Here is a 25,873-nt window from a genome sequence, read left to right on the forward strand (position 1 = left end):
GCATACAGCTTCCGGGTCATGTGGCCAGCATGACCAAGCTGCTTCTTGCGAACCAGAGCAGCGCACAGAAACGCCATTTACCTTCCCGCCGGAGTGGTACCTATTTATCTACTTGCACTTTGACGTGTTTTCGAACTGCTAGGTTGGCAGGAGCAGGGACCGAGCAACAGGAGCTCACCCCGTCGCAGGGATTCGAACCGCCGACCTTCTGATCGGCAAGTCCTAGGCTCTGTGGTTTAACCCACAGCGCCACCCGCATCCCTCAGTTATGTGGTAGTACTGGCTTTTCCTCTTTCCATTTAGGCTGTAGCCTTGAGTTTTTGGACAGCATTTCTCGATTTAGAATCTAATCCACACCATTCATGGTTTCTATATAGCTCCATCATGCCTTCTTGGAATCATCTCTGTTTAGCCTAAAACACCCTATCTGTTTAAATCTGTTTCCTAAAGATGATCCTCTTACCATTTTAATTGCCTTTCCTGCAACTTTATCAGAGAAATCTGCGTAACTCAATACATTTCTGAATGCTTCTGAGGCAAAGTACATCTAAAGTTACACTAGCAAAAGTGCATCCCTATGGGCCTATGGAAGGGAAATGGAGAAAGAGTGGGCAGAGTTTGGCCCATCCGCTGTGAACGGAGAGTTGTCTTGGCAAACTAAAACAATCCTTTTAAGAAGCTCCTATTGCCTATTGCAGTTTCTTGGTCTCGGTTGCTTGCTTCAGTCATATTTAGTGTCCTAGAATGAAATAAATATTTCCAGAGAATAACAATGCAGTTATTTTTCTAAGTAGATGTAGCTCCTCTACCCCTCAACAAGCCCTGGTTCCAAGTCTAGCTATGACCCCTGGATTGAAAAGGTTCTTGGCAGAACCCTTGAGGTAGGGAGGGGTCAAAAAAGTCTAAAAAAGGAGTAGGGAATACAACTGCGCTTCATAATGGACGCAAGGCTATGCTGCTGATACTATTGCATGGTTTTTGACACTAGCTCCATTCGCTCCCTAAAAATGTATCCCTGTAGAATACATTTTTAGAAAACACACCCTAAGATGTGTTTTCTAAAAATGTATTCTATAGGGATAATGGAGGGGTAATAATCAGACACTCTATTAGATATATTTTTTTTAAGTCCCTAAATAATCATTTCACGGAGAGAACTGTGATTCCTCCGTTTAATCAAGAGTTAAAATATGCACAGTAATTCCTTATTTTCATAATATTCCTTTTGACAAAGATAACAGCCATGAAAACAGTTCCCACCTGGCCAAACCCGATATACAGGTTTTGTTGAGGAAAAAAGAAATGCATGACTTAATTATTGAAATGGATCTATTAGAACTGTCCCCCAATCCACCTTGCCTGCCCCACCTTCAGATGAACTTCGAATGACCCGCTTTATGCAAAAAAGAATTGTAATAACTTGCACTAAAAGCTGCTTATAAAGCTCAGGCTGCCAGGAAGACAAAAGCAGAATTCAGAAATGCGTGTGATGCCCCTAGAGGAGAAACGTAGCGAAAAAAGTCACCTTTTATCAAGTTTGCTTTCATATCAAATAAATAGCTAAACTGCTGCGCTATAAGTTACTTCGTGCTAATTATGTTTGGTATCATTATTCCTTGATACTGTCTATTGCTTAAATTGCTTTCATTAAAACAGCAGATGGTGTCAAGAGTAACACAACGAAGAGACATTCCCCTACCCCAGCATTCCTTGAGTAAAAAGGGCAGTATTATAACAAGGGCTCCCCTCCCCCATCCAATAATACTACCATGAAAAGGTGTTCTGAGATTATTATTATTATCATCAAAAAAATAAGAATTTTCAAATGATTTAAACTAAAGGATGGTTTTCGTTGTGCTTTGGGAAGTTAACTCTGCAGCCATCTCCTTATTTTAACCATCTCTTCCATTTTCAGTATTCTGAGGTATATATCGGTGCTTACAGAACCAAAACAGCAACACCCATGAACAAGAGGAAGGTTGATACCTTGCTGATGCTGAATATTTAAAATAGAAAAAAAATATTTAGGAGGGAAGAAACAAATCTTAAGGGGGGAAACAGCCCTGCTGTATGCTCAATGGCCAATGAATTGAGTGGGGCCCCCCAGAAAACTGGGTGGCAAGGGGAATGAAGAATCCAGACAGACTGAAGCACACAACAGGAGAACTCCATGCTACAACATTTTGTTATATGTCCACTTGCAGGACTCTGTTCTAGTTTACATATAGCTCGACTTTGACTGAGATCTTCATTAATGTTGGTAGATTTGGCACTGCCCACTTCTAGACATGTAGGATTCCTTCCCTCAATAAGGGTATAGCTGCAACGTCACGTGCCACATTTATATACAGATTTTCTGCCAAAGCACTCAAAAATGATATGAAAAGGTATAGGGAAAATTAATGAAGGGCGGGTAATCAGCTGAAAACAGCATAATGTCCCGTAGCAACAAAACATCCTAAAGATTGACAAATTCACCATGGTATGTTAAGTTGTGGTGGACTAGAGTTTATTTCATTGGATGGACTCTAGTCACACAAGCCTATGCCAGGGGTTGAGAACCTGCAGCCCTCCATATGTTACTAGACTCCAGCAGTCCAGCCACAATGGTCAAAAAGCAGGGATGATGGGAGCTATGACCTGGCAACTTTTAGAGGGTCACAGGTTCCCCATTCCTGGTCCATAATCAATTCATTAGTCTTCAGGTCACTATGATGCTCCAAGTTGTTTTTACATGCTAACATGACTATACATCTGGAAGCTATAATGCTTCAATCCTAGACATGCTTACTAGGGAGTAAACCCCACTGGATAAAATGGGCTAGATTGAAGTAACCTGGCACATTAGCAGAAGCTAGTGTGTGGTTCCCACTAACATAATGGGGCTCCCCCCAAAAAAATCTACTCTAGTGGTTTGGGAGAACCCCCAAAACAGCACATGGGGAGCTGAGAGGGGGATTGTTCCATCTAAATAAAACTAATGGATCAAAACAGTGTGGTGTATTTCTCCCAATAGAAATCACTTATGAATAAACATGTGTGAGATTGCATTCTCAGTCATGGTGATTAGCAATCTCCAAGTTTAGGGCCAGTGCACTTGAAATCTGATAGGACAAAAAACAGGGGAGGACTGTTCCAAGTTTTGGGATGACAACTCGTTGGCCCCAGTTAAAAACAGAATTCTGGACTAGATGCATTTTGGCTTGATCCAGCAGAATTCTCTTTGTGCCTTTTTACGACATGACAACTCTGAAAGTTCTTCTTCGTACTTCTGTCGAAATGTGCTCACCAACTAAGCCAAGGAATTAACCCCCACATTTATATTTCAGGGTTCCCTGAAAGCTCCCCCTTTTTTTACTGGAGGCAGAAATGTGAGAAAAGGAGTCAGAGCAGTTTAGGCCTGGAATGCTGCATCTTATATAATCCCCTCTCACTGGTCAGGTGAGTCTTTCCCTCTACAGCTGCAATGACCTTTTAATTTATTATTATTATAGACTTCCAAGGGATAGAAGAAAATGTCATTTGGTCTGCATTCTTAAGTGAAGTGATCTAATCCACACCTTCCAGAACAATAGATGGTTCAGAATGTCATCATCTTTTGGACTTCACACTTCTCCAAATGTTGCTACACAGTTCTTGGCTCAAAAGAATACAACAATGTACAAACACACACACACACACACACACACACACACACGAACACGGATATAAAGCAATCATCAGTATCCAGGTTCTGACTCTAGCTTCCTTGGGCTTGGTCCATTTATGAAAATAGCTGACCAAGTAGCTTTACATCATAGGCTACTTAAAATGAATCTTAGAAGACATCAAAGACCAGGGATGTCTCTGAACCTCAGCCACCCTGGACCACTGTGTCAAGAGGATGGCGTTTCCCCCATGTTCAGGGCTGAGATCATGGGACTAAAACAACCAATAAAACACAGGGGCTGGCTGTATATCATGGAGAAGACTTGAATTGAAAGTTTGCCCCAATCAAGAGATGGCTCAATCTGGATCCTGGAGAGCAGGTCTGGTAATTGTGAGGCAGGCAGGGAGTTGAGGTAAGATGTTGAGAGGATAGAGCTGTGAGTGTCATGTGGTCTGTCTGCACCCCTTAAGGTAGCCTACTGTCCTCTGGTGCAGTGGAGAGCACTGTTCATGCCACCAGTGCTGAAGTAAGATTCAGCTGGCAGTCGGGTTACATTCTGTACTTGGAATGTACCTTTCACCTCAGAGAGCAGAATGTCTTGTGCTGGACCAGGTAAAGACAGTGACTTACCGTATTTTTCGCTCTATAGGACGTACTTTTCCCCCTCCAAAAATTAAGGGGAAATGTGTGTGCGACCTATGGAGTGAATCCAGGCTCCTTGGCTTCAGCGATAGCAACGCGAAGCCTCCGAAGCACAGAGGGAGCGCTCCCTCCGCGCTCCGGAGGCTTCGCGTTGCTTTCGCTGAAGCCAGGAGAGTCTTGCTCTCCCGGCTTCAGCAAAAGGAACCCGAAACCTGAGGAGTGTAGCGGGAACTTGCACTGTGCTCGGAAAGCTTCAGGGATAGTCGCGCGCAGCCCCTCCGGCAGCCCCTATGGCTTCTTTAGCCCCGCGCAGCCTCTCCCTGCCAGAGGGGTTGCACGCGGCTAAAGAGGAAGCCAAAACAGCGAGCGGGATCCATCCCACTTGATGTCTTGGCTTGTGCCATAGCCACGCGCAACCCCTCTCCGGCAGGGAGAGGTTGCGCGCAGCCTATACGCTGCTTGGGGGGGGGGGAATAAGATTTTTTTTCTTGATTTCTCCCTCTAAAAACTAGGTGTGCCCTATGGTCCGGTGCACCCTATGGAGCGAAAAATACGGTACCTTCTCAGGCTGCAATCTCATATGCGCTTATCTGGCAATTAAGTCTGACTGAATGTGACTTCTGAGTAGATATGTATATGATCACACTGTTAAGTCCCATTCCCCACCTGGGTTTCTTTTCGATTCATTGCTACAAACAGACAACACAAAGGCGAGTGAGGAGGGTCTTCTCATATGGATGTAGGATCCACAGTAAAAGGTTATACATGTGATGGGGAGGATGCTCAGCTGAGACACTGTCAGGAGAAAATGGAAGAGTGTGCTTTCGGAGGGAAAGTCAAACCATTGGAGAGTTACAGTGCCAGCTGTGGCTGTAGAGAAGGATACAAGAGAGACATGTCTTGTTGCAGCTGAGGCAGAAGGTGGTGTCGGTTTTGCAGCTACAGATGCACCACAGCGTTTCTTCTCTCTGCACTCCTCCCAGTGGTCATTCCTCGTCTGGTCACTGCTGTGGATACATGACCTGACTATCTGTCTCCAGGCACTGCAATTGTCTGCAACAGCAGGGTTACTGTTGCCATCCTTCATGCCATGTTTGCAGGCATCTTTGTAATGCAGAGTTGGTCTGCCAACAGTCCTAGGACTTGAAGCCAGTTCCCTGTAGAGCACATCCTTGTGGATCCTGCTATCTTCCATTCTGTGTACATGACCAAGCCAGCGCAGACGTCGCTGGTACTGAAGTGCAAACAAGCTGGGAATGTGGGCTTGGGAGAACACATTTCTGTTTGAGACTCTGTCCTGCCATGTGATGTTCACAGCACATGTGAAAGGCATCAAGGCATTTCTCCTGGCAGGTGTAAGTTGCTCGCTTCCATAAAGCAGCATGCTCAATACCCACAAGTCCAGAATATATATCTTAACATTCCTGTGTTGTGTCTAAATTGTCGTCTAACTGGAAAACCTGTTTATTTGCCACTTGCTAAGACTTCACAGTAATATATTTTAAAGCTAAAGACATGTCTTGGAATTAAAGCTCTCAATAATTACTAAATCTTAACAGTATTCCCTATATGACACCTATTGGAATCAAGTAACTGCCTGCAAAAAAGGTAAAATGCAGTTTACTAAAAAAAAAATTCCATTTTATCTTACTGGACCAGATAAATACATTTTGAAAGAAAAAGAAAAGAATTCTGGTTACCTGAAGTAAAACAACCTATTGTTTTGCCATTGTTGGGTGAAATAGTAATGACCATCACTAAGGGGACCACCACTTATTAGCTACCAAGCCTAAAAATACATATTTAAATTTTTGTTTTGGGGTACTATTTGCTTCCTGCCAGTTCAATTTTAACATTATTTCATTGGTCACAATATCAGTTTATTTACTCTGAATGTTATCACTGCATGGTTCCCAATGTAAACACTCCCGCTGAATGCAGCATAGCTGTTTGTATGCTGAAGGTAAACTAATGCTTTGGTATGGAATTGAAGGGGAGGATGTTAGGATCCACTATTCAGGAAGAACTTTCTGGGTCATGACCTTTTCGTAAGCTGCTTGGCCTCTGGGGCATTGTTAAGGGGTGGCCCAGAGGGACAGAACCCCCTGCTCATTTGCATGGGGCCCTAGATTTCCTGCCCTTCACCCCCACTTAAAAAAAAAAAGTTTGCTTACAAGGTGGCTTTCCCTCCGAAGATCTGCCACAAGTTTTCATCTATGAATAAATCAGCATATGCAAATTTTATGCAGATTTACACCATGGACCTGTGTCTCAAATCTTTAAGGCACCCAGCAATGCTCAAAAAGCTTCTGACACTCTCTGTGTACTCCTGGGAAGGTGACTCTTTAGTACAGGCACGGCTTTTTCAAAACTCTCTGTGTACTCCTGGGAAGGCATGGCTTTTTCAAAGAGGAAAACATGTAAAGGGGTAAAGGAAGTAACCCTTGTCAACTCAAGTTTTGTTTTTGGGCTGAAAGAAGTCCCCTGTCAAAGCCACACACTTTCTGAGATTGTTAAAAGTTCTGGGATAGACATGGAATCAGCATTGTGTGCTAAAATGGCAAACTATTAACATCGGTTTATCAAATTTAGATGTAGGGCACACAAGATTACCTTAATAGCGAGATCTGGGATGTGGGAGAAAGAAGGGAGCTAAGATTTTAGAACAAGAGACTATACTATGGAGGAGAAGAATGTCAGCAGCTTGCCTCATCAAGTACTGACAAATGGAATGTGAGAACTGCTCCTTAGATGAAAGGAGGCAGACGGAACAATTCAACTAATGGGATCACATTGAGCTAATGGGATCACTCTGACTTGCTTGGCTTCTGTGGGCATATGTCAAAATGCTAATGTTATTTTAAGGTAGTTTCTTTTATTTGTATATTCACTAGCAGTCGGCCATGACAGGTTTGGAGAATTTCGAGGCAGTTAAAACACATCCACATACTTTAAAAGTTGTAGGACAAAAAAAGCTAACTCCCTGAAAAGAGAAAAAGAGGATGGGGTAGGGGGGTGGGAGTGAAGCAGATGCACGCACCCAGAAGCCAGGCCCCCTTTCACTAGTTCTCCACTAAAACCCTAGGCTTAAACTCCCCTCAGTCTGAAAAACAACAACAAAAAACCTCGTTTGAGGGTTTGGACTGCTTGGAAAGTGAGCAAACCTGCTGCTGAAAAAACCTTTTTAAAAAACAAAAAACAAAAACCTTAGCAGGCTGACACGAAGCCTGACCTGAGGTATGCAAGCAAAGCAGCTTGCAAAGCCCAGCAAGTACAATGGAGCCAACTTGCTCCTAAAGCACGTTTAGGGTGGCAGCCTTAGCATGCATGCAGAGAGCAGTGTTTTTCCGGTATTCCCATCATGCTCCGCTGGTATTTTTAAGCTCAGTGAGGAGTGTGAGTGGGGAAAAAAGTGTTTCTGGAACTCGACGCCTCTCCGTTCCTGCCCACTTCCTGTACCGTGGGTGCTTCTTAGGATTATAAAAGTCATGAACCACAATTCAATTAAGAAAACGGTTGCATAATCCAACTTGGATTTTGCACAACGGTGGCAAGTTTCCCTGTTTCTTATTTATGTAAATAACAGAACCTTCCGACACCAGAATTCCTGGCATTCGTTTAATTAACTCCTTTAAACAACCAATCACTTAAAAACTTTTCTAACTCTTAACAGGACACATGTATGCGTATCTCCTCAGAAGCAAATCTCACTGAGTGTCCAGAGGAGGGCAACCAAAATGGTCAAAGGCCTGGAAACGATGCCTTATGAGGAACGGCTAAGGGAGCTGGGCATGTTTAGCCTGGAGAAGAGGAGGTTAAGGGGTGATATGATAGCCATGTTCAAATATATAAAAGGATGTCATATAGAGGAGGGAGAAAGGTTGTTTTCTGCTGCTCCAGAGAAGCGGACACAGAGCAATGGATTCAAACTACAAGAAAGAAGATTCCACCTAAACATTAGGAAGAACTTCCTGACAGTAAGAGCTGTTCGACAGTGGAATTTGCTGCCAAGGAGTGTGGTGGAGGCTCCTTCTTTGGACATACAAGACATACAAGTGGGAAAATGGCATCCAATGTAGTCAGATATGATGCTATGCTAATCCTGCACTCTCCCCACCACCCCCGTTTCTGTGTACCATCTGCAAGAAGTTGTGTGTAGAGCAAATGCTTTCTTCTTTATAATTTTGTAAATCTGGCTACGGTCACTAAAATCCTGTGAAACGTAACATCTTAGAGGGGCCATTCAGTAAAAGCCCGGGGTCACTGAGCTCCGCCCTGGAAACCTAAAGATCTGATAAGATTACTTGTATTATCTACAACATCATTAGCTTTAATACGACTAGTGGTTAAACATAGATAAGCTTTTGAGATACTATTGTTATATTCTATCTTGTAACAGTGGGCAACCTATTGTGACTTCACACTGGTCTGCTTCGAAACACTGCTCTTCTTTCTTACGCTTATCCTCTCAAAGAACAGGCTAAAAAGAACTTAAAGAAGCTTTTTCTGATGCAAGTAAATGAAATACCACATAAAAACCAATATGAGCAAATCTGAGGTTCATACCCCACAACTTGAAGTTGAAAACAAATTGCCCAACCAGGGGAAACAGGAAAAAACAACCATCTATAATATATACATTAGCAACGAGACCTGCAGTACCTTAAAGACTAACAAATTTATCGTGGTTTGTGAATTCGAGTTGACTTCATCAGCTGCATGAAATGTAAGTTGTCAGATATACATGATTGGGGCGAGGGGAGAAAGAAATGTAGAGACGATGACAATTACATCAAAAGTTAAATGCAGCTAAATTTGTGTACATTCACAAATCAGTGTTGCGGATGATGCAGCATTCCTGCAACGGTAAAATAATTAATACTAGCAGTAAAATAATGATGTGGCAAAATGCTTTAATTGATCACACAACTTAATGTGGCACAATATTTATGAGGTACGCTAACAAATTTCAAATCTGCTAAACACTTCAAAGTACAGTGGTACCTTGGGTTACAGACACTTTATGTTACAGATGCTTCAGGTTACAAACTCCGCTAACCCAGAAATAGGACCTCGGGTTAAGAACTTTGCTTCAGGATGAGAACAGAAATTGCACGGTGGTAGCGGGAGGCCCCATTAGCTAAAGTGGTAACTCAGGTTAAGAACAGTTTCAGGTTGAGAACGGACCTCCAGAACGAATTAAGTTCTTAAGCCCAGGTACCACTGTACACTGATTGCTACTCAATTGTCAGTGTTAATTAATAAATAAATATTTAAATGTTTTCCTAGTTCAAATGGCAGGAACATTCAGACCTTATGACCTCTTGGTGTGCTATGTGGTGAGTTCCCATAGCACAAGATTTTTCTTTAATACCCATTTACAGGAGCCAAATACAATAACTTCTTTATAATTAATTAAATGTGATAATACCAACTATTGGTATATCTGTCGAAACATTTTAATGTCTTGCAGATTAAGTGGCAAGATTTTCTTTCTAAGGAAAGCTCAAAAGTGCACCAGACCCTTCCCTGTCTTTTGGAATTGGCATTGAGGGGTAGGAAACCTGTAGACTTCTAGATGTCATTGGACTCCAATTTGCACCAGCTCAGAGATTATGCAATATGCAGTCCAACAATACCAGGAGGGCCACAGGCTCCCCGTCCTGGCATATGAAATGGGAAGGAACTCAAAAGTCAGTCAGTTCAATCAATCCCTAGCTGTGAAGAAGGAAGAACCTTTCATATTTTCACCCAGCCCTAAATCCACTCAAGTGCCTTACAGTGCAGTCCTATTCGTATCTATTTAGAGGTCCCACCAATTTCAATGAAACTTACTCTCAGGTCTGCAGCGTAAGACTCACCAAGGCTTTTGGCAGTTTTAGGGGAGGATTCACAAGAGGAAGTGGTGCTCATCCCAGGCACGGAAAAAATCAGTTTTGGATCCCAGCGCAGGGTGGAGGACAGGCATTCACAAGAGAGAATCAGTGGGTAGAGGAAGGGTTACAAACCCTTCCTGCCAATTCACTCTTGTTAGTGTGACCTCCAATCTCTCCATTAGCATTACAAAAGAAGCACAGGGTTTGGAACCCCACGTTCCTCTTAGAAATTCCTCTTAGAATTTCGAGTTCTGTCCTGACCAATCTCACTAACAGAAAAACAAACATTCAAAACCCGACAGGAATAAAAACACCTTCCTGTCTGCATTGCTCAGAGGAGGACTAAAAGTCTTCTTCCCTTCACCGTTACTCCCCGCCCCTTCCCAGTCACAGAACATCTAAATGTGCATTTTGTGCTGAAATATGTATTAAATTAGGGATTTAGTACAAGAACACTGATAAAAGAACAGAACATAGGATTGGAAGGACCAAGACTTAACCTTTTTTTTTTGTATAGCCAGAACACCACCAAAAACTAAAATGCACAAAAGGGCATCACAAGTGGATACTGACTTAAAAAACAAACAAAACCAAAACCCTAAGCAACACGCTTGACAATTCCTTACTTTTTCTTTATCTCATTTAAATTGTGTGATATCAAGTTGCACTGGGTTAGGTTCTTTCATATGAAGTGAATAAATCGAGACATATCACATTGTGTCCCACGGCGCAGAGAAGGTAAACAAAGACCTCTTCTTTATGGCACAGCAGAAAAAGATAATTCGTTCCCCGCCTTTAGCCTCCCACCCTGTACACATCTGATGGGTCTTTTGTGGAGAAGGCAATCTGAAGCATAAAAATGAGTCTGTCAAGCCCAGATACCTTTTCCATTCTGAATGATGGAAAAATCTATGTCACACATACTGCTAGTAAAAATGAGAATTGCTTGCTTGCTGCTGCTGCTGCTGTGTGTGTGTGATTATTGCATCAGGTGATTTTCATTTGTATATTTCATATTCACCCCCAAACTGGTATGAAGAAAATAAAATAGAATATTAAACAAGGAACTTAATATTAAATGAAATCTGAATAGTTACATGGGCAGGCTTGAAACCTTTCTTAGTTTCTGTGTGTGTACAGAAGTCTGCAGTTGAGTAAGGGAGGGATATAAAAAACACTATTCTACTTAAAATACTTTCTTTATAGCAGGTATTGATTTGCACATGGAAATGTCAGATCTGCATATGAAAACAAAACAAAAATTACATAAGAGACAACAATAAGATATAATTTTTTTCTTGCTGGTAATAACAGGGGTGGGGTGGGTGGGAGAAATCATAGTGTTTCATCCAGACTTGGCCATACTGAAGAGTAGACCCATTCATTTCAAAGGGGTCTACTCTAGGTATGACTAACAGAATAATCCAACCCCCAACAGAGCTGGGTTGAGCAGAGGCACCTCTCCGCTCAGCTGGCCTCCTGCCAACTCCTGAACACCTTGGTGGGCTTTACATTACACCAGACAGCTGAAATCCTCAAAATGGGGCATTGGGATCAGGAATGAGGTAGCCCAGGATCTGCTGAATGCCGAGCCAGTCACACTGCTGTTGCATAGTAGAATCAGGCCTGATCCAACCCAATTGCTGCATCCTGCCCTCCACCTTCTGCTGGGGCTGCCATGAGGGTCTGGGATGCCAGCAGTGGGTGGGGTTTTAGAGTGTACCCTAAGACTGGCTACAACTCATAGTACAACAGGTAATGAAAGGCAATTCAGAAGAAGAAAAAGAAGAGTTTGGATTTGATATCCTGCTTTATCACTACCCTAAGGAGTCTCAAAGAGGCTAACAATCTCCTTTCCCTTCCTCCTCCACAATAAACACTCTGTGAGGTGAGTGAGGCTGAGAAACTTCAGAGTAGTGTGAATAGCCCAAAGTCACTCAGCAGCTGCATGTGGAGAAGTGGGGAAGCGAACCCAGTTCACCAGATTACAAGTCTACCGCTCTTAACCACTACACCACACTGGCTCATTAGGACTTTAGCACACAACACTTTACTTGGCTTCTTCACCATACCAAAACCATTTGTATTTAGGCACCATATTAAAACTTGACCTCCTCTAGTGGTATTATCAACTTTTCTATATTGATACTGACTCTTCTGCAACCTTACTATTTAACTGGGGATGATTTGACACATTTTATTACGATTGTTTTCCATGTTTTATTTTGCAAGCTGCCTTAGAAATCTTAAGGCTGTAAGGCAGGATAAAAATGGTTCCACAGAAACACATTTCTATCACTTCAAAAAAACATAAAACAATACAAAGTCCATGAGTTGTATTGATTTGTGTCCCAACGGAAGGCTCTTTGATCCAGTAGAACCAAAAGGGGAGGAGAAGGTGATTTTCTCAGATTCACCCTTTCTCCCTCAGTTTTCTGCATCATCTACCATGTTTTCTCAAAGGGTCCCCCAACCCACTTGAGGAAAGTTAACGGGAGGCACAGGGGGGCTGCAGAAGGAAGGGGGAAAAACTCCCTTCCCTTTCCCACCAACAGAAGCCTCCACTGGACCAAGCAGCCTTCTGTCAGCAGAAGGGCACAATTGGATACCACCCTATCTGTTTAACAAATTAAGAAATACCAGGAAACGGTTACTGCCATTATTGGTTCCTGTCATCGCAGTAATTTATAGTTCTACTCCCTCCTTCTCTTATATCCCTCTTATTAGACTGGAGGGCCTGCAGTTAGGGATTGATGTGCATTTTTATTTATAATAAGTACACACTAAGCACTTCACAAATAATAAATGGTGACATCCCTGGACATCTCTCTGCTTGCTAATGGGTACTTTTTGCACACAGTAAAAATGTTACCTGTGAAAGGCAACATGATGGAAGTTTCAGGTGCCCAGGCTTTTTATGTCAGAAGGGCACTTAATCTTCTGAAAAATGTGATTGGATAAATCTTAACATATGACTTGGGAGGTCATTCTAGACCTTTGCTATTTACACCATTAAAAAACCCCTAAAACCCTAAGATGAAGCGTGTTCTTTCTTCTTCAAGAGAACACTCTCCCCTATACCAGATTTTGGAAAGCCAGTTCCCAGCTACCCTCACACTCGCAAGTCTGGTTCAGTTTTCAGTGGTGGCCCTTGAGTTCTGGGAGAGAAAGCAAAGAGACCACATTCTGAGAAAGGAAATTCTGTGATGTTTTAAATGTTTTCCTTTCCCAACTTGAGTATTAGGGGCAAATGTTATTAGAGCAGCATTAAAAACTAAAGGTACCCCTGACCATTAGGTCCAGTCGTGACTGACTCTGGGGTTGCGGCGCTCATCTCGCTTTATTGGCCGAGGGAGCCAGCGTACAGCTTCCGGGTCATGTGGCCAGCATGACTAAGCTCTGGCAAACCAGAGCACCGCACGGGAACACTGTTAGAAAGCAGCATCTTCCAGGGAAAAAAGAAGATGGGGTGGGGAGGGGGCCAGTGCAAAGTACCAGTCTGGATTGGCAAAGCAGTGCCAAAATGTCATTGCAAAGCTCATTTTCCTTAATAAAATGGGAGGGGAGCAGCCAGCATTAAGCACACTTTTAAAGAAGAATAACAAACGCAATCATGTGTAGATTGGCCATTAGAGAAGCAATGATGATTCAGCAAAGCTGACAGGTGTGTACAAGCTCAAGCCGCTTGGGACTGGAGACCCCGGGGAAACAGGGACTTAAAGAACTTGGGATTCTTTGGATGTTTAATGGTAGAAAACAGAGAAGAGGAAGTGGGCTGAATGAAAGTACTGGGTATGGGAAGGAGTTAGAATTTATGTCCCATAGTGCAGCAGGAAGAGGAAGTGACTTGGCAAATTTTAAGTACCGGTAAGTGAATACAGGAGGTGCTGAAAAAGCCCGAAAGGTGAAAGGAGGAAGCAGGATATATTTGGTTGTCGGTTGTTGTTTTTTACTCTTGGCATCTACTGGTCTGGGAAGGCTCCTGCTTGGACAATTATCAATCAGATAAACTAACCTGTTTATCAAGCCTCTTTTTAAGGGCATAGATCTGGTCAAAGGTCTTGAATAATGAGGCCACTTACAGGTTGTTGTTTTTCTTAAAAAGAAAATAAAATTTAAGAGCCTCCACCCTGCGTATTCCCCACAGTTCAAGAATATATGCAGTTGGAATGTGAGGATTTCTTTACAGATTTGGGCATAAGGGAGATCCCCTGATCTCAGGTGCTGGAGCCACTAGCTACAAAGGATACAGTGAAACTTTGCAACCTGCAGGGATCCATAAAATTTTAACAATCCTCTGCCCATGCATACTCTCTCTCTCTCTCTCTCTCTCTCTCTCTCTCTCTCTCTCTCTCTTTCTCTCTCTCTCTCTCTCTCTCTCTGTGTGTGTGTGTGTGTGTGTGTGTGTGTAAGTGATACTTTTCTTGCTATAGGAAATGGAAATAAAGTTAGAACTTTAAAATGCACTAATTTTAAACATACTGTGGCATTTATTGCCCTGAGAAGAAAAGAAATAGATATGATGATTTGGGCCCACAAACCACCCACAGAACTCCACTTCCAAAGCTTCCTCCCTGTTGCAGCCCCTTGCACACATGCACACACCCCTCGGGACCCTTGGGAAAGGTGTGGCACATGGTGCAAGCGTCTGCAGATGGGGGCGGGGAGTTGGCAGCTCCTTGAGCAAGGGGAAGTGCCTTCTACTTACAGAATCATAACATTGTACAGTTGAAGGGACCACGAGAGTCATCTAGTCCATCCCCCTCCACTTGTGTGATGGCCCTCTGGAACCAACACAATGTATATGAAGAACAGGCCCTCCCAAGTCTCTTAAACAACTTAAAACATACAGGCATGAAACACAGAAACACGACCAAGGATGAAAAATAAAATAAAGCTATAATATGCTGGCACACCTTTATTTTAAGAAGACTCTTACTTTTGTATACAGTCATACCTTGGTTTCTGAACAGCTTAGTTCTTGAATGTTTTGGCTCCCAAACGGCGCAAATCCCAAAGTGACTGTTCCAGTTTGCAAACTATTTTTGGAAGCCGAACGTCCGACAGGACTTCCGCGGCTTCCGATTGGATGCAAGAGCTTCCTGCAGCCAATCAGAAGATGCGCTTTGGTTTCCGAACGTTTTGGAAGTCGACTTCTGGAACGGATTCCGTTCCGACTTCCAAGGCACAACTGTACTTCACTTCGGTAAACGTTTTGTTTTTTTATTACATAGGAGAGTGAATTTTTTTCCAGTATCAACCCAGCCTTTGCACAACACTCAGGGTTTTTATGATTTGCATTAATCACCACCTCAGGAATACAGTGGTTAGAAAATTAAAACAGTTTAACTGGCAACATTGTAACTTCTAACTGTCATGCAAAGTTTTGTTTCAGGAATGATTTTCAGGTATTGAATCAGGCTGAATGGCACCTTGTCCTGAGTCACAACACAAAGAAAGAACTTGCCTGTCTTCATTCCCAGCCAACTTTTTCTTGGCTCATGAGCCTGAGGTAGATTCCTTTCTGTTTTTCTCCACCCCCACTTTTTCCTTCTTTAGATTAAATAGGTTTTTATTATTTTGGGGGGCAACCCCATGGTGTTTTGTTTTTTTAAAAAAAAGGAATAAAAAGAAGAATCATCAAATAGAAATACAGCAGTCTCTGGATAAAAAACATGCTCAAGGAACCATTGTGTGATTATAAGAAATCTTTCCTCATTGAAATGGCTTTGAACTTCCATGCTACAACAGATGTGAACACCCTCAGGTCAAGGGTTCCTCTCCTCCAGTGGAGGTCAGCCTCCTCCCACATCAGTGAGCTTCATGAGCCCAATGGAGACATCTTGGCAAGGCTGGTCAGAGGGGAAGCAAGAAAAGGACAAGAGTGCAGAATTGGGGAGGCACTGGTCTGAATACTGGGGAAGGGCCAGTTGGGTTTGTAGGGGAGAGGCCTGCCCCAGTGACATCCGATGCCCTGGCCAGCACCTTAGAGCTGCCTGACTTGTCTTTTGGCTTGCAACTTTGATACATTTTTTTCTTGTCCTATATAGTTTCTCCCTAAAATATGCATCTGATAAACTGAATTCAGGGATATTATTACCCTGACCCTTTTCTCGCTTTTTGTATTCCTAGGAATAATAACACAATGGGGGGAAAAATCACATTTCATTGGACATTGCTTTTGCAGTAATATAAATTACATTACCTGTAATAAATGCGAAGGGTCTGGAGCTCTTCCTCTAGTTCTTTATACTGCTGAACAGCTGCCTCTCTTTCTTGTTGCATAGCCATCAATTTTTCCTACAGAGAGAAAGCCAGTTTAATTTTCCCCCTTCCTTGTTTCCCCCCAAAATAACAAAAATATACAGTATTACTTTATACACAAAAGTTGGCATTGTGTTCCATGCAAATGCCTTGAAGAGCAACCCTATGCATGCTTACTTGTATGCAAGTCCCACTGAGTTCACTGGGGCTTATTCAGGTAAGTGCCTTTCAGGTAAGTGCCTGCAGGATTCAATCTAGAGGCCTGCTGGGTCACACTAAAGGCCTATCCAGTCTAGCTTACTGTTTCCAACAGTGGCCAATTAAAAGTACCTGAGAAGCTCACAAACAGGACATGATTGCAATGGCAGTTTCCTGCTGGTGCTCCCAGCAATGGATATGCAGAGGCATACTGCAGAGGTGGCATATAAGCATAATGACTAGTAAACCACCTTGGATGCATTAGCAGGAATGAGGAATATAAATACAACCAATAAATAGTTGTTAATTGAGCTGTTGTCCTCAACAGTTCATTCTAACTATTCTTTTTTTAATATAATCTAGCAAAGAGATCTCAGGAAAAGCTTGGCAGTCAGTGCAAATGTTGTAGCAGAGGTGTCGGATGCTGTAGGCCAGGCATGGCCAAACTTGGCCCTCCAGATGTTTTGGGACTACAGCTCACTAGCTAACAGGACCAGTGGTCAGGGATGATGGGAATTGTAGTCCCAAAACAGCTGGAGGGCCAAGTTTGGCCATGCCTGCTATAGGCTATTAGCAGTCTAGCTCACTGAGTTATGCATCAGATGGGAGTTTTTGAACAAGGCCCAAGGGCAGCCCCACACAGACTACATTGCAGTAATCCAGACTCTAGGTTACCATTACATGAATTGGGCCCCAAAGCCAAACAGAACCAATCTAGCTGCTGTAAATTTAATACAATAAGCTCCAAGCTTATTCCACTCAACAACCTGGAAGCCTCATTCTATAACAACCGAAGTGTCCAAACATTTTTCAAAGGCAATCTCACCTAGAGCATTTCTTGTGTTCTGTCTGGCTGTGAAGTATGCAAAAAATACCATGGCTAAATCATTGTATCTGTGGGTTCCTTCTCACACAGCACTCTTTCAGGCATTTACCTTATCCAATCCCACAGAATGTATTCCTGATAGAAGAGTACTGCAAAGGAAAAGGTGACCAGATGCAATATCTCACAATAATTTTGCTAGGATAGCCCTACTGTTAGGTAGAGTGAGCTGTTGCTATAGGCAGCAGGCGAGGACAGAGTTATGTGCCATGCAGCCTGCCTCCCTGTGCCTCAGGTATGGTGGGCCTCTACCTCATCTCCTCTGTTGAAGTATGATTCAGCTACCGGTCTAGTCAGCTTTTCTACAGGGCACCATCTTATCCTTCACCCCCAGACAGCAAAATGTACTGAGCCAGCCTTGCAGCTCTGAAACAACACCATACTAAGCAGAGGCTGAGGTAACAATGCCCGCCTGGCCAAGGAATTTGCTCTAAAACTCAAGGTGCTTGCTTCCTCTGTTAAATGTGCACAATGGCATTTACTCTGCTTCCATGAACAGGCAAACAGTTGATTCCTGGAATTAAGCAGTTAAAATTCCATTTGCAGGCTGAGCCATTTATGTGTTGAACCTTTTAGGCTCACAGATATAAAACCACAAAAGAATGTTAGCCAAACCAAGCTATTTTTTATAATTATACTGTACCGTTTGTGAACCAATCTTCTTAAATATTGGGGGAAAACATGCCTGAATCAAAGTAGGTGGGTTGTTCCAAGAGGCCAATAATTAACATCCTTGACAATTTTCAGTGTACTGTGAACTGCAATTGAAACGTAGACTGGAAGGAAATGTTTGTAGCAGACACACCCACTCACCAAGAGATTACCAGTTCGATTCTTTAGAGAGGTATCACACCTGATATCCTTTTAGGATAAAGGTCAGGAGATGTAGGTCTGGATTCTCCTTTCACTTAAACCCATACTGGTCTGGTACTACTTCACAAGATTAGCTTCTAGTTTATTGCAACATAAGAGAAGGGAGAATTGACGTAAATGGATTCAAGGCAATCAGTCTCTGAGAAAGAGGAAAATAATAATAATACTAGGCTTGCAGTTAATCTCCTGAGTATAATGTGTAGGATGGGAGCCGAATTCTGGTAAGGCAGAGACAATAGCAAACATTCCAATCTGGGATTTAGGTGCCTGCTACCTGTGACAGAAGCCCAATCCTCACTAAGGTGGCAAACCTGTGTCTTGGTTGTAGCATCTCAGATGGAGAGGGGGACACATACAAATACAAATAAACCAGCATCATAAAAATCCATGCATACGGAAAATTAGATGTTACGAAGCTGGCTTATTCCTGATATCTAGGGCTGGATATTTATTGTTATCATATGGAGCACAATCTTGCGAGCCCCCACTTGCTTTCAGTTTAGCATTTCAATGAGCTGGAGAAGTCTATCAATGGTTACTGGCCATGATGGCTATGGCCTACCTCCATAGGTGGAGACAGCAATGCTTCCAGACACCGGTTGCTGGAAACCACAGAAGGGGAGAGTCTTCTGGTGCTCATGTCCTGCTTCCTAGTTTATCACAGGCCTCTGGTTGGCCATGGAGAGAACAGGATGCTGGACGATATGGGCCACTGACCTGATCCAGCAGGCTATTATTATGTTCTTAAATCTTATCCGGGAAGTTTGCACTGCAATAAAATAGCTAGCTAGCAAATACCATTCTCTCATTTGCCATGTATTTCTATGCCAGATTTTTAACCTCCCTTTTTGTCGCTCGTCAATAAAGAGAAAGAGAGACAGAGAAAGGCCCTGCCATTAGGCTTACAAAACTAAAAAGAGACAAGACACACAAGAAAGGGAGAGTAAGAGAAAAAGGCAGAAGTGAGAGATCAAGGCCAAAACAAAGTGATGATGTATAATGATTTATACCCAGTTTGAGCCAGGTTGATCTTTCCTGACTGGTGTTCTTCCTTGAATAGTAAAGGTAAAGGGACCCCTGACCATTAGGTCCAGTCGTGGCTGACTCTGGGGTTGCGACACTCATCTCGCTTTATTGGCCGAGGGAGCCGGTGTACAACTTCCGGGTCATGTGGCCAGCATGACTAAGCTGCTTCTGGCGAACCAGAGCAGCGCACGGAAACGCCGTTTACCTTCCCGCCAGAGTGGTACCTATTTATCTACTTGCACTTTGAGGTGCTTTCGAACTGCTAGGTTGGCAGGAGCAGGGACCGAGCAATGGGAGCTCACCCCATCGTAGGGATTCGAACTGCCAACCTTCTGATCGGCAAGCCCTAGGCTCTGTGGTTTAACCCACAGCGCCAATAGCAGTTGAATTCTTTTGGCCAGTGGCGTGGGGCAAGGTGCTTTCCCCTTGTGCTTCTGTAATTCCAGGGCAACAGGCATATGAGACTACAGGCAAATTCTACATCAACCGAGATCTTTTTGGTAATGTCATGTGCAGAGGACGCTCATCAAAAGTAATCAACTTAATCGAGTCATGTCCATTGATTTCAGTGGGTTTACTTTGAGTGTCATTTGGAACTTTGAAATGTGACAGCAATATGGAGTAGTCTACTAAGAAAGATTTTAATGGATATGGTATTTTAGGAAAGCTAAAGAACAATGTTGTTTGCCTAGAATTGTAGTGCTGGAAAGAATCTCAAGGATTATCCAGTTCAACCCCTACCACACTAAGACAGGAATCATTATACCTTAAGCAGCTCTGATAATTGTTTATCTAAGGCCTTCTTTAAAAAGTTCGTTGACAAGTTTCTATGACTTAAATCTTTCAGTTAGAAACCTTTGTTCAACATTTAATCTAATCTACTGTCATTCTTGCAACACTGCTGCCTCTCATTGGCAAAACAACAACAACAACAACCCCAATTGCTTTCTAATTTGCTTATACTGAAGAAATGAACCTTTGCTGCCAATTCTTGTAGTAGACCAGTATGAAGTAAGCAGCACATAAGCGGCACACAAAACACTGCCAAACCATTCTACGTTCTAAATCTTATATTAATAATCCAATGATCCTTGTTCTCTCAATTTTTGGATTATTAATATAAGATTTAGAACGTAGAATGGTTTGGTAGTGTTTTGTGTGCGGCTTATGTGCTGCTTACTTCTAATTTGCTTATGGCAAATGTTTGAAAACTACTTTGTCCCCATAATCTCTTCCCTAGATCCAGTATTAGAAATGTACCAGATATTCTGCAGTTTTGATTTTTGAGCTGAAAATGGAGCTTTTAGAGGTATAGAGGCTACCTGAGCCTCAAGCAACAACAATGGAACCAGAACTACCCCCAAGGTATGTACCTACTCCATCAGATGGAGTATAACTCTATCAAGAACAGGCACCCCCCCCCCAATCCGTAAGGTCTAGGAAACCACCCACTAACAGTGCCTCAGTCTTATCTGGATTGAGCTTCAGTTTATTGGCTCTCATCCAGGCCATTATCAAGGCATGACAACGGTCCAGCATATCCGCTGCCACACCTGCAGATGTAAAGGGTGCTTCCCCTTCCGGAACTACAATCCCCAGAGTTCCCTGTAGAGAGGGATTGATTGTTGATCCTGGGACTTATAGCTCTGGGAGTGGAATAGGGATCTCTTAAGAGCTCTCAGCACTCTTCCCCCCCCATAACATTTTATTAATTTTCCACAATAACAAAAACAAAGCAAACAACAATAAAAACAAAACAAAACAGATTGACTTCCCCTTATTCCCTTTCTTGGTTCCATTGTACATCAATGTACTACATGTCCATTATAAAGTTTTAACCATTTGAATTACTTATTGTCCAGTCATAATAAAATTACCGTATTTTTCGCACTATAGGACGCACTTTTTCCCCTCCAAAAATGAAGGGGAAATGTGTGTGCGTCCTATGGTGCGAATGCAGGCTTTTGCTGAAGCCTGGAGAGCGAGAGGGGTCCGTGCGCACCGACCCCTCTCACTCTCCAGGCTTCAGGAAGCTATCCCAAGTCTTGCAAGCCCGGCGGGATGTCCCGCGGGCTCGCAAGGCTTGCGGGCAGCAGCCTGCACCCAAAAGCTGGGGACAGCGGGGAGGTGCAGAGCCGCCACCCCGCTATTCCCCGACCTGATCTGGAGGCTGGCGGGGGGAGAAGCAAGCCTGCTTCTCCCCCCCACCATCCCCACAACCTCCAGATCAGGTCGGGGAATAGCGGGATGGCAGCGCTCCGCCATCCCGCTATTCCACGACCTGATCTGGAGGCTGGGGGTGGGAGAAGCAAGCCTGCTTCTCCCCCCCCACCATCCCCACAACCTCCAGATCACGTCGGGGAATCGCGGGATGGCAGCACTCCGCCATCCCGCTATTCCACGACCTGATCTGGAGGCTGGCGGGGGGAGAAGCAAGCCTGCTTCTCCCCCCCCAGCCCCACAAGCTCGGGGGATAGGGGGATGACGAAGCGCCGCCATCCCGCTATTCCCCGACCTGATCTGGAGGCTGGGGGTGGGAGAAGCAAGCCTGCTTCTCCCCCCCCCCACCATCCCCACAACCTCCAGATCAGGTCGGGGAATAGCGGGATGGCAGCGCTCCGCCATCCCGCTACTCCACGACCTGATCTGGAGGCTGGGGGTGGGAGAAGCAAGCCTGCTTCTGCCCCCCACCATCCCCACAACCTCCAGATCAGGTCGGGGAATCGCGGGATGGCAGCGCTCTGCCATCCCGCTATTCCACGACCTGATCTGGAGGCTGGGGGTGGGAGAAGCAAGCCTGCTTCTCCCCCCCACCATCCCCACAACCTCCAGATCAGGTCGGGGAATCGCGGGATGGCAGCGCTCTGCCACCCCGCTATTCCACGACCTGATCTGGAGGCTGGGGGTGGGAGAAGCAAGCCTGCTTCTCCCCCCCCCACCATCCCCACAACCTCCAGATCAGGTCGGGGAATCGCGGGATGGCAGCGCTCTGCCACCCCGCTATTCCACGACCTGATCTGGAGGCTGGGGGTGGGAGAAGCAAGCCTGCTTCTCCCCCCCACCATCCCCACAACCTCCAGTTCAGGTCGGGGAATCGCGGGATGGCAGCGCTCTGCCATCCCGCTATTCCACGACCTGATCTGGAGGCTGGGGGTGGGAGAAGCAAGCCTGCTTCTCCCCCCCACCATCCCCACAACCTCCAGATCAGGTCGGGGAATCGCGGGATGGCAGCGCTCTGCCACCCCGCTATTCCACGACCTGATCTGGAGGCTGGGGGTGGGAGAAGCAAGCCTGCTTCTCCCCCCCACCATCCCCACAACCTCCAGATCAGGTCGGGGAATCGCGGGATGGCAGCGCTCTGCCGTCCCGCTATTCCACGACCTGATCTGGAGGCTGGGGGTGGGAGAAGCAAGCCTGCTTCTCCCCCCCCACCAGCCCCACAACCTCCAGATCAGGTCGGGGATGGTATGGCGGGCCTCTACCTCATCTCCTCTGCCATCCCGCGATTCCCCGACCTGATCTGGAGGTTGTGGGGATGGTGGGGGGGGAGAAGCAGGCTTGCTTCTCCCACCCCCAGCCTCCAGATCAGGTCGTGGAATAGCGGGATGGCAGAGCGCTGCCATCCCGCGATTCCCCGACCTGATCTGGAGGTTGTGGGGATGGTGGGGGGGAGAAGCAGGCTTGCTTCTCCCACCCCCAGCCTCCAGATCAGGTTGTGGAATAGCGGGATGGCGGAACGCTGCCATCCCGCTATTCCCCGACCTGATCTGGAGGTTGTGGGGATGGTGGGGGGGAGAAGCAGGCTTGCTTCTCCCACCCCCAGCCTCCAGATCAGGTCGCGGAATAGCACGCCATTCCCGCTGTCCCCCGACTTGGTTTGGAGGCTGGCGGAAGGCTTCCTCCTCCCCCAGCCCCGCAAGCTCCCAGAGCGATGCCAAAGCTGCGCGCAGCTTCGGCATGGCTCTGAGTCCCGTTCTGGGGAAGGGGGAAGCTCGGGCTTCCCCGCCCCAGCCCCGCGCCTGGCGGGGGGGGGATAAATTTTTTCCCCCTTTATTTCCCCCCCCCCAAATCTAGGTGCGTCCTATGGACCGGTGCGTCCAATAGTCCAAAAAATACGGTACAAGTATTCTCAAAACCCTGCCAATGTATTAGCCTGTGTACATTGCTTCTGTATATATGCAGTAAAGTACTTCCATTCTTCCTTAAATTTGTTGTCATCTCTTTCTCTTAATTTCATTGTCAGTTTTACCATTTCAGCATATTCCATTAATTTAACTTGCCAATCTTCTTCAGCTGGGACACTTTCTTCTTTCCAAGAGCTCTCAGCACTCTTAACAAATGAATGTAGCCTTAGCCCACATTGAATATGACTACTGTTGCATACAATGAATTTTTTAAAATAAAAAAATCCTATTTCTCTTTTGTCCATTTCCTTGGCACCACTTTCCCCCTTGGCTTCTTCTTTATTCTTCCTGAATTAAAAGCACTGGTGATGAGAGGAGGGAGAAAGGTTGTTTTCTGCTGCTCCAGAGAAGCGGACACGGAGCAATGGATCCAAACTACAAGAAAGAAGATTCCACCTAAACATTAGGAAGAACTTCCTGACAGTAAGAGCTGTTCGACAGTGGAATTTGCTGCCAAGGAGTGTGGTGGAGTCTCCTACTTTGGAGGTCTTTAAGCAGAGGCTTGACAACCATATGTCAGGAGTGCTCTGATGGTGTTTCCTGCTTGGCAGGGGGTTGGACTCGATGGCCCTTGTGGTCTCTTCCAACTCTATGATTCTATGATTGTATGATGGGCAATCAAGGAATGCACACTGAACAGGGTGTCTGAGAGATAGTGGCATCTCCTAGGACAGAGAGAGAGGTTTTGGTCAAAAGCAGAAAATGGAAGATCCCAGGGGAAACTGAACTAGTAGATTATGCTATCTTGAAGATGAAAAGAAGTGTGCTTTAAAGGTAAATACTTTCTCCTTTCATCATTATGATTTTTATTCACAGGATCTGCTTAGGCATACTTGGGTACAGATACAGTGGTACCTCGGGTTAAGAATTTAATTCGTTTCGGAAGTCTGTTCTTAACCTGAAACTGTTCTTAACCCGAAGCACCACTTTAGCTAATGGGGCCTCCTGCTGCCGCTGCTGCACGATTTCTGTTCTCATCCTGAAGCAAAGTTCTTAACCAGAGGTACTATTTCTGGGTTAGTGGAGTCTGTAACCTGAAGCATATGTAACCTGAAGCGTATGTAACCTGAGGTACCACTGTATATAATATATATATATATATATATATGTTTTTGTGTCTTCGGGTGTCTTCCCGTGTAAGAGTTGGGGTGTCTAGGCGACGTTTCGACGAGGTCTCACTCGTCATCTTCAGGCTGGTGCTTTCGGCTTCTTGTTACTGGAACAGAGCAGGATCTCAGTGTTTGAGTTCCTATAAATACTGTTGAGGGGGTGTGGTGTATAGCCTCCAACGTTCTGGGCAGAGAGGAAGTTCCCAGGTTAGTGTGTCTTTTCTTCTTTTGTTCATTAATTACTTGAGGGATATCTTGAGTGATTTCTTGAGTGATATTCTGAGTACCACTTAGGAGGGTCATTAGGTGTGGATTAGTTGCTAAAGCTTTCGTGTCTTGACCTCTTGACCTTGTGAAGAGTTTTTTCTGAGAAGATGGCTGTACTGCACTTAGTTGTGCTCTGGCTTGGCTTCGTGTATAGGGGCGAGCTGTGGTTTTGTGCCCTGTGCCAGCCAGATCTGTGTAGGGATTGCAGGGGGGTGCAGCATCCGGAGGTGCCACTATGGTTTGGCTACTGGATGGTGTCTGTAATTTATCTGTGGAGAGGGTCTGGGTTTGGGTCTGGTGTGGTTGATTGGAGATGGCGTTCTGTGTGCCTCTGGTTCTGGTGTCGGTTTTTGTGGGGAGGGCTATTTTCCAGATGTCTGGCAGGCGGGACGTATCGTCACGCTTGTTCATGTTGTGAGGGTGTTTCTCTATCTCGATGGCTTCCATGATTATTCTCTTGTGGTGGTGTTCCATGTTAAAGAGCAATTTGGAATCTGAAAAATTAATTTCGTGTCCTGTTTCTTTCATGTGTTGGTAAAGAGAGGAAGTTTTTTCTTCTTTTTTGACGGCATTCTTGTGTTCTGCGATACGTGCATTTATTCGTCTGTTTGTTTGTCCAATGTACGTGGCTGGGCAGACTTTGCAGGGTATTTCATAGACCCCTTGGTTTTCTAACTGGATTTTATCTTTGGGGTTTCTGAGGATATTGGCTATTTTTTGGTTGGTGCAAAAGGCTGTTTTGATATTGTGTTTATGGAGGATTTTGCTAATTTTATCTGTAGTGCCCTTGATGTAAGGAAGGAGGGCCATGCCATTGTTTTCTTCTGTGTCTTGCTTTTTGGGGGGTGTTTCTTTTTGGATTAGCTTCGTAACCCTGTTTTGCTGGTATCCGTTGGCGATTA

General features: G+C 44.6%; 1 protein-coding gene across 3 annotated transcripts in view; it reads right to left on the reverse strand.

Annotated features, from left to right (window-relative positions):
* MIPOL1 (mirror-image polydactyly 1) overlaps positions 1 to 25,873 on the reverse strand; it is a 212,581-nt gene that overhangs the window by 38,908 nt on the left and 147,800 nt on the right. For all 3 annotated transcript variants that reach the window (XM_081209231.1, XM_081209232.1, XM_081209233.1), the window contains exon 10: positions 16,373 to 16,467. In XM_081209231.1, coding sequence (XP_081065357.1) covers positions 16,373 to 16,467 — 95 coding nt within the window. The remainder of the gene's footprint in view (positions 1 to 16,372; positions 16,468 to 25,873) is intronic.

Source organism: Podarcis bocagei (genome assembly GCF_964188305.1).
Source record: "Podarcis bocagei genome assembly, chromosome: 1".
In the NCBI taxonomy this organism is placed as follows: Eukaryota; Metazoa; Chordata; class Lepidosauria; order Squamata; family Lacertidae; genus Podarcis; species Podarcis bocagei.